Source organism: Lampris incognitus, chromosome 7 (genome assembly GCF_029633865.1).
Source record: "Lampris incognitus isolate fLamInc1 chromosome 7, fLamInc1.hap2, whole genome shotgun sequence".
NCBI classification, from domain to species: domain Eukaryota; kingdom Metazoa; phylum Chordata; class Actinopteri; order Lampriformes; family Lampridae; genus Lampris; species Lampris incognitus.
The window spans coordinates 16,460,343-16,471,421 of record NC_079217.1 but is presented as its reverse complement, the minus strand read 5'-3'; the positions used below and the strand labels follow the sequence as shown (position 1 = coordinate 16,471,421).

Genomic DNA, 11,079 nt, shown 5'->3' with positions numbered 1-11,079 from the left:
TTGTACCGTGCTCATCAACCATTATATGGAACATACAAGCTCATATTATCAGTTTAAATAAACACTGCATGCATATTGCAAAAACAATGAACGTGGCAGGAGGCTGCGTGTGAAAAATGGGTGGCCCCAATGGGCCCCAATGGGCCCTTCCACACTGACAGTGTGGCTTCTAACTACAACATTGACATCTAGTGGCAAATCTTTGGCATTACACAAATCAGGAAGCGCCAGCGCATCGTCACCGCAGACGTCATCGCTGCTCAGGACTGCTGTTATCAAGATGGCGCTACGGCCAGGATCTGGGGGAGGCGGCAGGTATTTTTGTAATTTAAAATCAAACGTCTCCAAAAAATATTGCATTTGGTTCACAATAGAGCTATGTTTGACGCCCACTTACATGGCCGTATCCGAAACGAAGGAAGACAAAACAGGAAGGGCCTCTTTGTTATCGAGGCTAAGCTGATGAGATGGCTGGATGTCAGGTGTCAAAGCTAGCCGATGCTAGTTCTTTAGTTAGCTTTATCAGGCTCTGCTACGAGGTTTACTAGTTTGTCCTACGACTGGACTTCATCCTCTCCTGACTTCCCTGTCAGTCTGCCGGGTCAGGTTGTAGACACTTATCGAAATTAATTGTAAAAAAGGAAAAAAATTGAGATTGACGCCAATTCAAAATGACAACCTGGTATCTAGCAGGGGTAAGTCTTAAGTCATTTAGCATTGTCAGCCACCAGTAAACAACAATAAATGTCAGTAAAAGTAAGGCTATCTTATTCACAATGATTTCGTTTTGTGGCACATTTGTTGTTGTCTCAACATTTAAGAAGACAGTGTTCAAACTTGATCTGTTAGTGTTTTTTTTGTTTCTTTTTTTTAGCTAAAATTTGTTCTACACTCCAGCTGGTAGCTTGTATACTGTCCCCAATGAGGAGCTCGCCTAAAGGTGGAAGAAGTGTTTTCTTGTATTTCCGGATTTTCTTTTGACTGTTTGCTGAGTAATCTTTAGTACAAAATTAAGTTATCACTACCAGACCTGCATCATTGTTTATTTTTTACATCCCTGTTCAGTCATTAGATAGGTTTGATATTAGTTAAGGAAATTTAAGAGTATTTCACATCATGTTGAGTATTGTAACATGATTGGCCTCTTTCTTATAATCAGACTCATGACTGACAGGCTGAGCTTTAGCGTGGCCAGGGCAGACTGAATTATAAATATGCTGGCTCAAAGCCTCCCCACTAACCAGGTGATACTGATGCCACAGGTGAAACTGAATCCAAGATCTCAGATAAGAGTAACCTTTCCTGCTGGCCTAAGCAAGCTCTAATGTCTGTCGACAAGGAGTTTATTGCATGTGTGCTAACATAAATTTAGCTGTTTTCCCTTTTTGTGGGCTAGACATATTATTGATCACAGCTGGTGAATTTTGCCAGTGTGTCTGTCTGACTAAACCTAAGTGTGTTGACCTATATAATCTCATTTTCTAATGCATAATAAATAGGGACTCCATTCGTGGCTCTTTGTAAGCCTGAATGATAGTAAAGCAGAGGATATTGTCCTTTTTAGCACCCGAATCAAGTTATAATGAAACTGATTATGGTGTGGGCAAAATTTGACTTTGTATTGTGTGGAATATAACTGGTTTAATAAGAAATTGAACCTTGACCTGATCAAGGTCATTATTAGGTTCTTTCTGACTCTGTTGTCTGCCCTTTAATGTAGAGGGCAGCCACCAAAAAAACATACATTATATGGTAAGACCAAAATGTACTCCCAGCCCATGCCAACATAGAAAGCCAGGAGATGGAGCACTTGTGAAGTTTTTGAATGGATTCAACAGCTTTCAGATTTAACTTAATCGAAGCTTGGTTATGTGAATGTTATAAATGCTAGTCATACATGGTTGTAATGGCTTTTCCCCCCTCCCTTATTTAGAACTGAAACAAATTGTGTTACACTCAGTGGGTCTGACTGGTCGCTGAAGTCCCTTTTTTTGCAGGCCTTGTTATCAGTTTAAAGCTACAATCCTGAAGTTTTGCATGCAAACAAATCCTGTTCTGATAATTTCTATCACTGCTGTATTTAAGACTCACTAATCCACAAGTATCCAAATCACGAACATATTTGTGGTTGCACATTTTAATGGTTGGCCAGGATTATCCTGAGAAAAATGATATGGTACATCATCATGTTTTATGGCTTCACCATAGAGGCCAAATGCAGAAGAACAAGTGAAGTTCTGGAAGGTGCTGAGACAGCAGCACTAGCTATCAAATGTCTCATTTTGAATGGATCTCTACGATTTGGCGTGATCAAACACCAATCCAGTTAATAGGACCACCATAGGTGTCATTAAGTTAAAAATTACCTTCAGTATTGTATCTTAAATGTAACTATGTTGAACCGCCTATTTAGACAACTGACTTTAGTTGTCAAACAGGCCTACTGAATAAAAGAAAACGCAAGTTTTTAATTATTGCAATGCTACTGAAATGTGTACAATTTATTTCTGAACAGAAAGTTACTAAATATATACAATATGGTGTTATCCTGCTGAAAATGAAATTATGGTTGGTAAGTTGGAGAAAACATTTCTGATAAAATAACTAATATACCTTTTAATCATCCAAAAGTGACAGATAAAAATACTATAAAACTTCACCCTAATGAACTTTACTTTTGCGTAGTTAGTGGAGCAGCTTGATAGATTCTTCATTTGCTCTTTGTATGGGTCATTGTACTTTTACTTCTTGTTGAAGTTTGTCACTTGGTAATGAGCTTTTTTTTGTTTGTTTGTTTTATTTTGTCTTTTAACTTCTATTTATTCCCCGAAACCTTTCCTTTATGTTTCAGCATTAATCTGGTACAATGTGAAACAGAAGTATTTAAAACAACAGCTTTAGACCAAAAACTGAGAGTTGAATGTAGGTCAAATTTTCTCTGTCAGATTGGCTTTGTGGTGGCCTTAAGGGAGCCTGGGTGGATTGTGGCTACTGAATTAACAGGAGGCAGGCTGCTGCAAATAATATTTCTCAGAATATCATATGAATTTTACACATTCCTCTTTCCACAAGCCAAAGTATTCCCTCTAAAGGAGTGCTTTTTGAAGGAGTGCTTTTTGTAGTAAGGCTGGATTCTCAGTTGCATGGGTTGTTGCCCTTTCCTGTTTGTAAAGCTGGATTTTAGTTTGTTTTACCTTTCTGATGCCTCTGCTATCACTTGCATTTAAAACAGTCGCATGACAGTTTTTTCATCAGTACAGATCCTTTACCACACAGTGGCAGGCCAAGCTGCCACAGCTGCTATCGCTGCTGATCTTTTTTTTTTTCCTTTGTTAATCTGCTAATCCATGACCCGTTATTTGCTGCACTACATGTAGGAGGCAGAGCCATTCTGCTCTGATGAAAGCTTTTTAAATTGCAAATCTTGGGGTGAGCAGATGTGAACCAGAATCCCTTCAAGTATGGCATCATCATTGTGGTGTTCTGTTTATATCACTCTCTCATACTGGAGTAGCTATAACTATTGAGCCCCCTCTGTGCTGAGATACCAGATTATGCTGGCCACTGTGAAAAGTAATGCTAACATTAAAATTGTTACACCATTCTGCCGATCGGGTTTTTTATTGCCCTACGCTACGCCATTGTTGGTTGTTGTCATGAAGTATCGCAATGCATTGTAGGATATCTGTGCCAGTATATTGTCCAGTGTTTGCACTCTAGATGTAGCCTACACCAGACCGGCAATACGTCATCGAGAATAGGCTCTCATCACCATGCCCCTTTTTCGGGGGAAAGAAGCCCATGTAGATGGCAACAGTGTAAACACTTTTTAAAAAACGGTTTAAATTAATAACGCTATACCGGAGAGTTGCTGTGTAGTTGGTTATACTAACAATAAATCCAAAAACACTGATCTCTAATTTGTTCACCTGCTATGTCCTAAAAAAGATCACGATAGAAGGGCTAAAGACAACGGGAAGCTATCGGACCCTGCATCTCCACACACTTAACCCTACCCCTAATTCAGAAAGAGTAGACTGGCATTGATGAAAATGAAAGGGACGTTCTAATGGCTTTGGACACAGTTGGGATGGCATTATTGACAAGGCTGCCACTAAGGTAGGCTTGCGTGTTGGCTGCTGTGCCTTTCATTTGCCAATTTGTGAAACGAGTCACCTGTGTTACTTGACTCTGTACGCTTAGCTTATTATAGAGGCGCAAAGACAAACCATTTTTACTTGCATGAATTTAATATTAACAGCTGTAGCCTAATGTTCTTTATAGACTACTGACATTTACTGGTTGGGGCTCAGGCTAGACTGACCGTATAGGCTATAATGTAACTAGGTCAGTTGTCAGAGTACAGTGCTGTTGCTAGCCAGCATGCTGTTTGTAGAGTGGGACTGAAAAGTAAAATACTTGACTAGTAATTTCTTACCTGGAGACTCAATAAGGTAAAAATAGATGTCCAGGTAGGACACCTCTGGCCACTGAGTGGGGTTATTGCACCAGCGTCATGCTGGGAGACTGAAGGGACATGACTGAAGATGGATCAAATTAATCTTTTTGATATATCTTGCGCGTTCTATGGCAGGCAAAGTGGACATATATTTACCGGACATAGTGTTTATGGGTAATTTATAAACCAATTTAATTCTGGTGGTTTTCTGTTGGTTTTGTTTTGTACTACTATTTTACATTAAAGTCTATGGCAAGTGTCATTTGTTTTCTTCAAAAAGGGGCAGAGACATGTCGCAAGCCAAAGTTCCTGGATGTGCCATCTGATGTATGATTTCTGGGTATTTTTCACATACTGTTTAATGCATACTTTGGTTTCAGACATACTGAAAACACTCACATAGTATTTTGCCATATTAAATAGTATGCTAGTACATGATTTTGGATGCAGCCAAATGATTATAAAGCAAAGTTTTCCAGCCATAGGGAGTACTCAGATGAGTGCGTAACAGTCCCACTGCTCACACAGCCACACACCAGTACACGCTGTGTGTATGTTAACTCACTAGACTGACTTTGCGTTCCCATCTTAAACTATGATGGCATATTTGATATTGTTGATATAATTGTAAAACTATTCTGAACTGGTTTAACCATGAACAGGCTCAGGGAGGATGAAACATTCACTAAATGTTACGCTTGTGAGAGAAACACTAGAAATTAGTTTTCTATTGTAACTGAGCATTTTTTTCCGCCCGCTGCAGGATTCGACTTTAATGTACTGCACCACAAGGCGACATCGCTAACTGCACAATTAAAGGGGGCCGACCCCCTGGCCGATCAGCCAGCAAGTCTTTAGTAGGTTACAGTAATCACCCTCTCCCGGAAGTGCGCCCTCGTGCTTCGTTAAAACCGTGCTCTGAAGAGACTTGTGAGGATCTGCATGCTTCCGGATCCCACCGCTGCCACCAATGTAGCCAAGCATTTTTTCCGCCTGCTGCGGGATTCAATCCGGGTTTGTGCTGCGCCGTGGGGCGACATGGTCGCTCGACTAAAGGGGGTCGACCCCCTGACCGATCGGGTAGCGAGTCTTTAGTAGGTTACACTATTTTCCAAGTAAAGAGCATTTCGGATGTGTGTCTGCAGTACACATATATTACAGTACAGTAGAGTTAGTGTTGTGTAATTACAATCCTGTGTTGAGTTTTCTGACCCGCCATCTACAGCTGAGCTTTAAATCCAAACTCGGTCCGTTCTTCAAAAAAGAGGAATAAAGTCCCGTCCAGAAAAGAGACATACTTCTATCTACCTGCTGTTCGCTGCTGCCAGTGATAGGATAACTACTGAGCGTGTTTGTAGGCTACTTGATTTAATTTGCTAATTGCTGATTCTTTTTTTTTCTGGGGGGGGGGGGGTTCCACCTTTTTCTCCCCAACTGTACCCGGCCAATTACCCCACTCTTCTGAGCCGTCCTGGTCGCTGCTCCACTACCTCTGCCGATCCAGGGAGGGCTGCAGACTACCACATGTCTCCTCCGATACATGTGGAGTTACCAGCCACTTCTTTTCACCTGACAGTGTTTCACCAGGGGGACATAGCGCATGGGAGGATCATGCTATTACCCCCAGTTCCCCCTCCCCCCGGAACAGGCACCCCGACCGACCAGAGGAGGCACTAGTGCAGCGACCAGGACACATACCCACATCCGGCTTCCCACCCGCAGACACGGCCAATTGTGTCTGTAGGGACACCCGACCAAGTCGGAGATAGCACAGGGATTCGAACCGGAGATCCCTGTGTTGGTAGGCAACGGAGTAGACTGCCACGCCACCCGGACACCCCCCTAATTGCTGATTCTTGACTCCTAAGTTTCTTTAGATAAAAGCATATGCTGAATGAGAAACTGTAAAATGTAAATGGATTCACTAATATAAATGTTCTGTGTACAGCAGGAAGAGCTCTTCTGCCCTTACTGTGGCAAAAAAACCCAAAAACTTTTAATGGACAGTGGATTTGACTGGTTTTAACTCTATTAAATAAAGATCTGTGATCTGTGATGCCTGTGATGGACTGGCGGCCTATCCAGGGTGTCTCCCATCTGCTGCCCAATGACCGCTGCTGCTGGGACTGCTGATATAATTGTTATGTGCTTAACTTTTAGATTTGAGTTTTGTCTCATTGTGCAGTGTTCAATTTCCATACACTGTTTTCTGTTCTTGTTTGTTGAAAAACTTTCACACTTTCTATTTCAGTCATTTTGTATCCTGCACAGATTATTTATCCACTTAAAACCACTTAATGGAAAAAAAAAACTCTATTCACATTTTATTTTTTGATCCGTGAAACAGTTTGCTTGAGGTATTATGGTTAATATAAGTGAGCCCATCCACCCAATGTGTGTGTGCAAAAGTGTATGAGCCGTGATGGGGTGAAAGGTGGTTATTTGCACCAGTCTGTTCTTGTACGTATCATAAGACAAAAAATCTGCAGGCGTTTTGACAGAGGTGGTGGAAATTGCTGTAGCAAATACAAAAAAGAAATGTAATATGAAAGCCCCTCTCTACCGTCTCGCTCCCAAAACCTTTTGGAAAAGATGTCAGCTCACTTGGGTTCCATGTTTAGCATCTGTCTGTCACCTACATTGCTATGCCAACATCACATGTTGCTGTGTGCACATATGTGTCACATAAGATGCATGACCACGTAAACATACAGTCCAAATACAGGGCATGTAATGTAAATATAGAAAAAAAGATTGGATTTCAACAAAGAATTTATATCAGGAATCAAGACCTGCAGTGTAAACGTGGCCTTATTCAGTGTCCAAGATTTCAAGACAGAGATGGTTCACTTCAAAGACATGTCACTACATCCTTAAGATCAAATATTAGCTAAATCGAGGTTAAATCCTACATAAATGGTGTATGTAAATATACTCAAAACAAAGATAATACATGTTGAATAAACTTTTTGTGTTATCTTTAGGGTATTCCTCATTGACCAGCTGGTGTCACCTATTCAGTTTAGACAGAAGTGAATGTATGAGATATTTAAATAGGCCAGAGTATTCAAGCTGTCTACTGTGTGGCTGTGTGCTTCCACTGACTTTGCCGTGCTATGACATCAGTTATAAAGGTGGTGCTCATGCCTTTAACTAAGTTTGACTTAAATTTGGTAATTTCGGGCGTCCAAGTGACGTGGCGGTCTATTCCGTTACCTACCAACACGGGGATCAGTGGTTCAAATCCCAGTGTTACCTCCGGCTTGGTCGGGCATCCCTACAGACACAGGCCGTGTCTGCGGGTGGGAAGCCGGATGTGGGTATGTGTCCTGGTCGCTGCACTAGCGCCTCCTCTGGTCAGTCGGGGCACCTGTTCGGGGGGGAGGGGGAACTGGGGGGAATAGCGTGATCCTCCCACACGCTATGTCCCCCTGGTGAAACTCCTCACTGTCAGGTGAAAAGAAGTGGCTGGTGACTCCAGATGTATCAGAGGAGGCATGTGGAAGTCTGCAGCCCTCCCCGGATCATCAAAGGGGGTGGAGCAGCGACCGGGACAACTTGGAAGAGTGGTGTAATTGGCCGGATACAACTGGGGAGAAAAAGGGGGGCAAAAAAAATCCAAAAATTTGGTCATCTCACAAGCCTCCCTTTCCCCATTTGTTTTCCAGTGTGTTAAAAGTTTGCATGAGAGAAAGCATGTGTCTTGCAGTATCTTTGTCCCTAAAGCTGTTGGCTAATTTAAAGTAGCAATTTTGAAGATTCTCACTGAAATAAATGTCCGCTAAATTACGACCTTTCACTGAACGAGGTGACTCAAAAGACAATTCAGCCTATCGGGGCACTGATGATAGCCCTTGCATTTGTAGTTACAAAAGTGTCTGTGGCAAAATTCCCACCAGAAATCCCAAGCACCGCACAGGTGGTGATGTTTTCTGTCACCTAGCAGCAGTTGGTCCATCAGAGACTATAGACGGAACAAACGCTCTGTGTTTTGGTGTTGTGGCACACAAACTAGTTTTAGCAGTTTTTGAAATGTCTCCTGAGAAGCGTATGCCAAAAAAGAGTGAAACCAGAATCTTCAAGATCACCACTTTAAGACAACGGGACAAAATTAATTTGATGTTTGGGTTAGGTTGCTATGCATTGCTATTTTGCATTTCCTGCTAAATTACTTCTTATGTCTTGAAATATTTTTTGAGAAGATAAAAAAAATAGCGGCATATTTAGTGGGGCAACCCCCAAAGTACATTTGTGTACATAGTCCCTATGTATCCATGTTGTAGACGCAGTCTGTTTCACACCGCGCCAACAGGAAAATTATTTACTTCCTATGAAAGTATATGCTTTTATCACTAAATGGTGTCCTACATGTAAACGTGTGATGAGTAAAAAAGCATGTGTAACTAGGATGAACTAACATTTCTACACAATAGTGAGATTTCAGTTACATCCACTTCATCAGCAACAAAGAATGTTAATGCTGTACAACATTTTAAGTCTGTATGCTCGTCTCCTTCGGCCAAATGGAAATGGCAGTCTTTATGAATACTTCACCTCGGTTGGGTTGCCTGCATGCTCTTCACTTAACAATGTCCACTGCCTTGAACTGACATGAACTCCACTGCATATCACATTTTCTACATTTGTGCTCGGCTCTTTTAATTGCTGCTTGCAGCTATATCTCAGTTTTGAATTGGCACAGTTACGTTAGCGATGCTATTCTGAAAACATACGATTTTGTATCAAACAAAACCACCTACGCACAGGACTCAAATTCAGGTATGTTGGAGGTTATGCGCCGTTTTCTTGTTTTTAAGGTTATTTGTAAATGCAGTAGGGTCGGTGCAAGCCTTAGGCTACTTTGGAAGAAAGGTTTTTTTTTATAGAACGTTTTTATTAATCCCCGTAGGGACACATTCTCTACACTTGACCCATCCCACTACTATGAGGAGCAGTGGGTGACACAGTGCGGCACCCGGGAATTGCCTCCCAAGTTCTGGCTCAAACAACAATTGTGTGCAATGTACCCATATATTGTACTCTTCTATACAACTGCAATGTTTATGGAGAGGAAGATTGTGAGTCTGGCAACGTAGGCAGTACTGATTTGAGTAGGCATTGCAGTTTTGCAAACCTTCACCAATGCAGAAAGGGTGCGTAACTTTCATTTGCTGAAGCAGATCTTTGATTACATTTGTCAACAGCTTCACCTTCTTGTGTCATGAGCATACTTGCCATGCCCCCATGTGAGTGCCTAAGCAAGTGGCAGTTGTGTACTGTGGCAAACTTCAAATTTGACAGGACTAGGGGTAAATTATTTGTATTTTTATTGGATAAATTTTTCTTGTTACCTGTCAGACTTTATGCTTGTTGGTCAATGCACCATTTATTCACGCAGCACCTGAGTTGGAACAATAACGTCCACACCGATTTAAGATGCAGTCTGACTCACAACAGAAATGACCAAACAAAAAGCATTAAAACTGACCAGTAAAATAAGTATCAGCATGTCTTGGAACAACAGATAATTTAATAATTAACAAACAAGGCAACATTAGTCTTAATCTAGTTAAAACAAGTTCAACACAGTCACAACAGCATAGGGATGGACTGGGATTCAGCAACACAAAAGAGAGCCAAAAGTGCAAGTGAGACATCATGTGAGGCTCCAATTATGAGTTTGAAGCATTATTTTAAATAATGTAGCACGTCTGTGACCATTTTTTTGTGAAGTGTAGTTCAAAAGGACAGATATTTGATCAAGTGTTCACAACACATGAATTTATACCAGCTTTTGAAGGACACATTATGAGAAAGTGCTGAAGTAGTAGTTATCAATCATGTTCATTTTATTTATTTTCAGTGTTTTAACATTGCTCAAAGCTCGTATGACTCTCAACTGATGTACCATTTTGAAACTGATCACCTTTCACACTTCCAAAAATAGCTACGGTGGAAAAAAAAATCCTAGGTACCTGTTTGCATTGTTCTCCGCTATGCTGAACTCATTTGCTGGCCCTGTCCCTTAAACAGTAAATTCACAACACTGAAATATCACCCCGTCTTCATGTGTCAGAATGTTTAACCTGCTTATCACATTCTTTGATCTTCTTTACAAGATCATAATGATTTGTGTCTTCCTTCTCTCCTTTAGTTTTATGTATCCTGTCGGAGGGGGCTTGGGACCACCACAAGGTGAGTCAGCCTTCAGTCAACATGAGGTTTTCTGTATTCCCCCTGGCCCGGAGCTCTGCTTTAAGTGTGTGCTCCGTTTTTCTCAGACGCTAGGCTTACCATTCAGCGACTACAATTTGATGTTTGTGGAGTTAAGACTGTCTCCGCTACATAGTCCAGAAACAGAGAGAATGTGTTTCTGTTTTGCTTCACATTGGCCTTTTTCATACACATTCGGTCAATGTAGCATAACATTGGCATAACTAACCCCAGAAGTACCCATTGGTAAATTCAGACACTTTTGAGCTTATGCGCTGTGGATTTGTTACACCAAGTTCACAGATGTATATTAGTTTGCTGAGATGTCCTGTTGCATCATTTAGGCTGCCATACTCACCTTATTTGGGCTGTTGGTTGAGTTGCAGTAATGCCCCTCTTAAACCTTA

At 41.3% G+C, this 11,079-nt stretch overlaps 1 protein-coding gene across 2 annotated transcripts in view; it reads left to right on the top strand.

The window, feature by feature from the left end:
* The first annotated feature begins 298 nt into the window (after positions 1-298).
* synrg (synergin, gamma) overlaps positions 299-11,079 on the top strand; it is a 78,472-nt gene continuing 67,691 nt past the window's right edge. For both annotated transcript variants that reach the window (XM_056283062.1, XM_056283061.1), the window contains exons 1-2: positions 299-315; positions 10,614-10,654. In XM_056283062.1, coding sequence (XP_056139037.1) covers positions 10,618-10,654 — 37 coding nt within the window. In that variant the 5' untranslated portion in view covers positions 299-315; positions 10,614-10,617. The remainder of the gene's footprint in view (positions 316-10,613; positions 10,655-11,079) is intronic.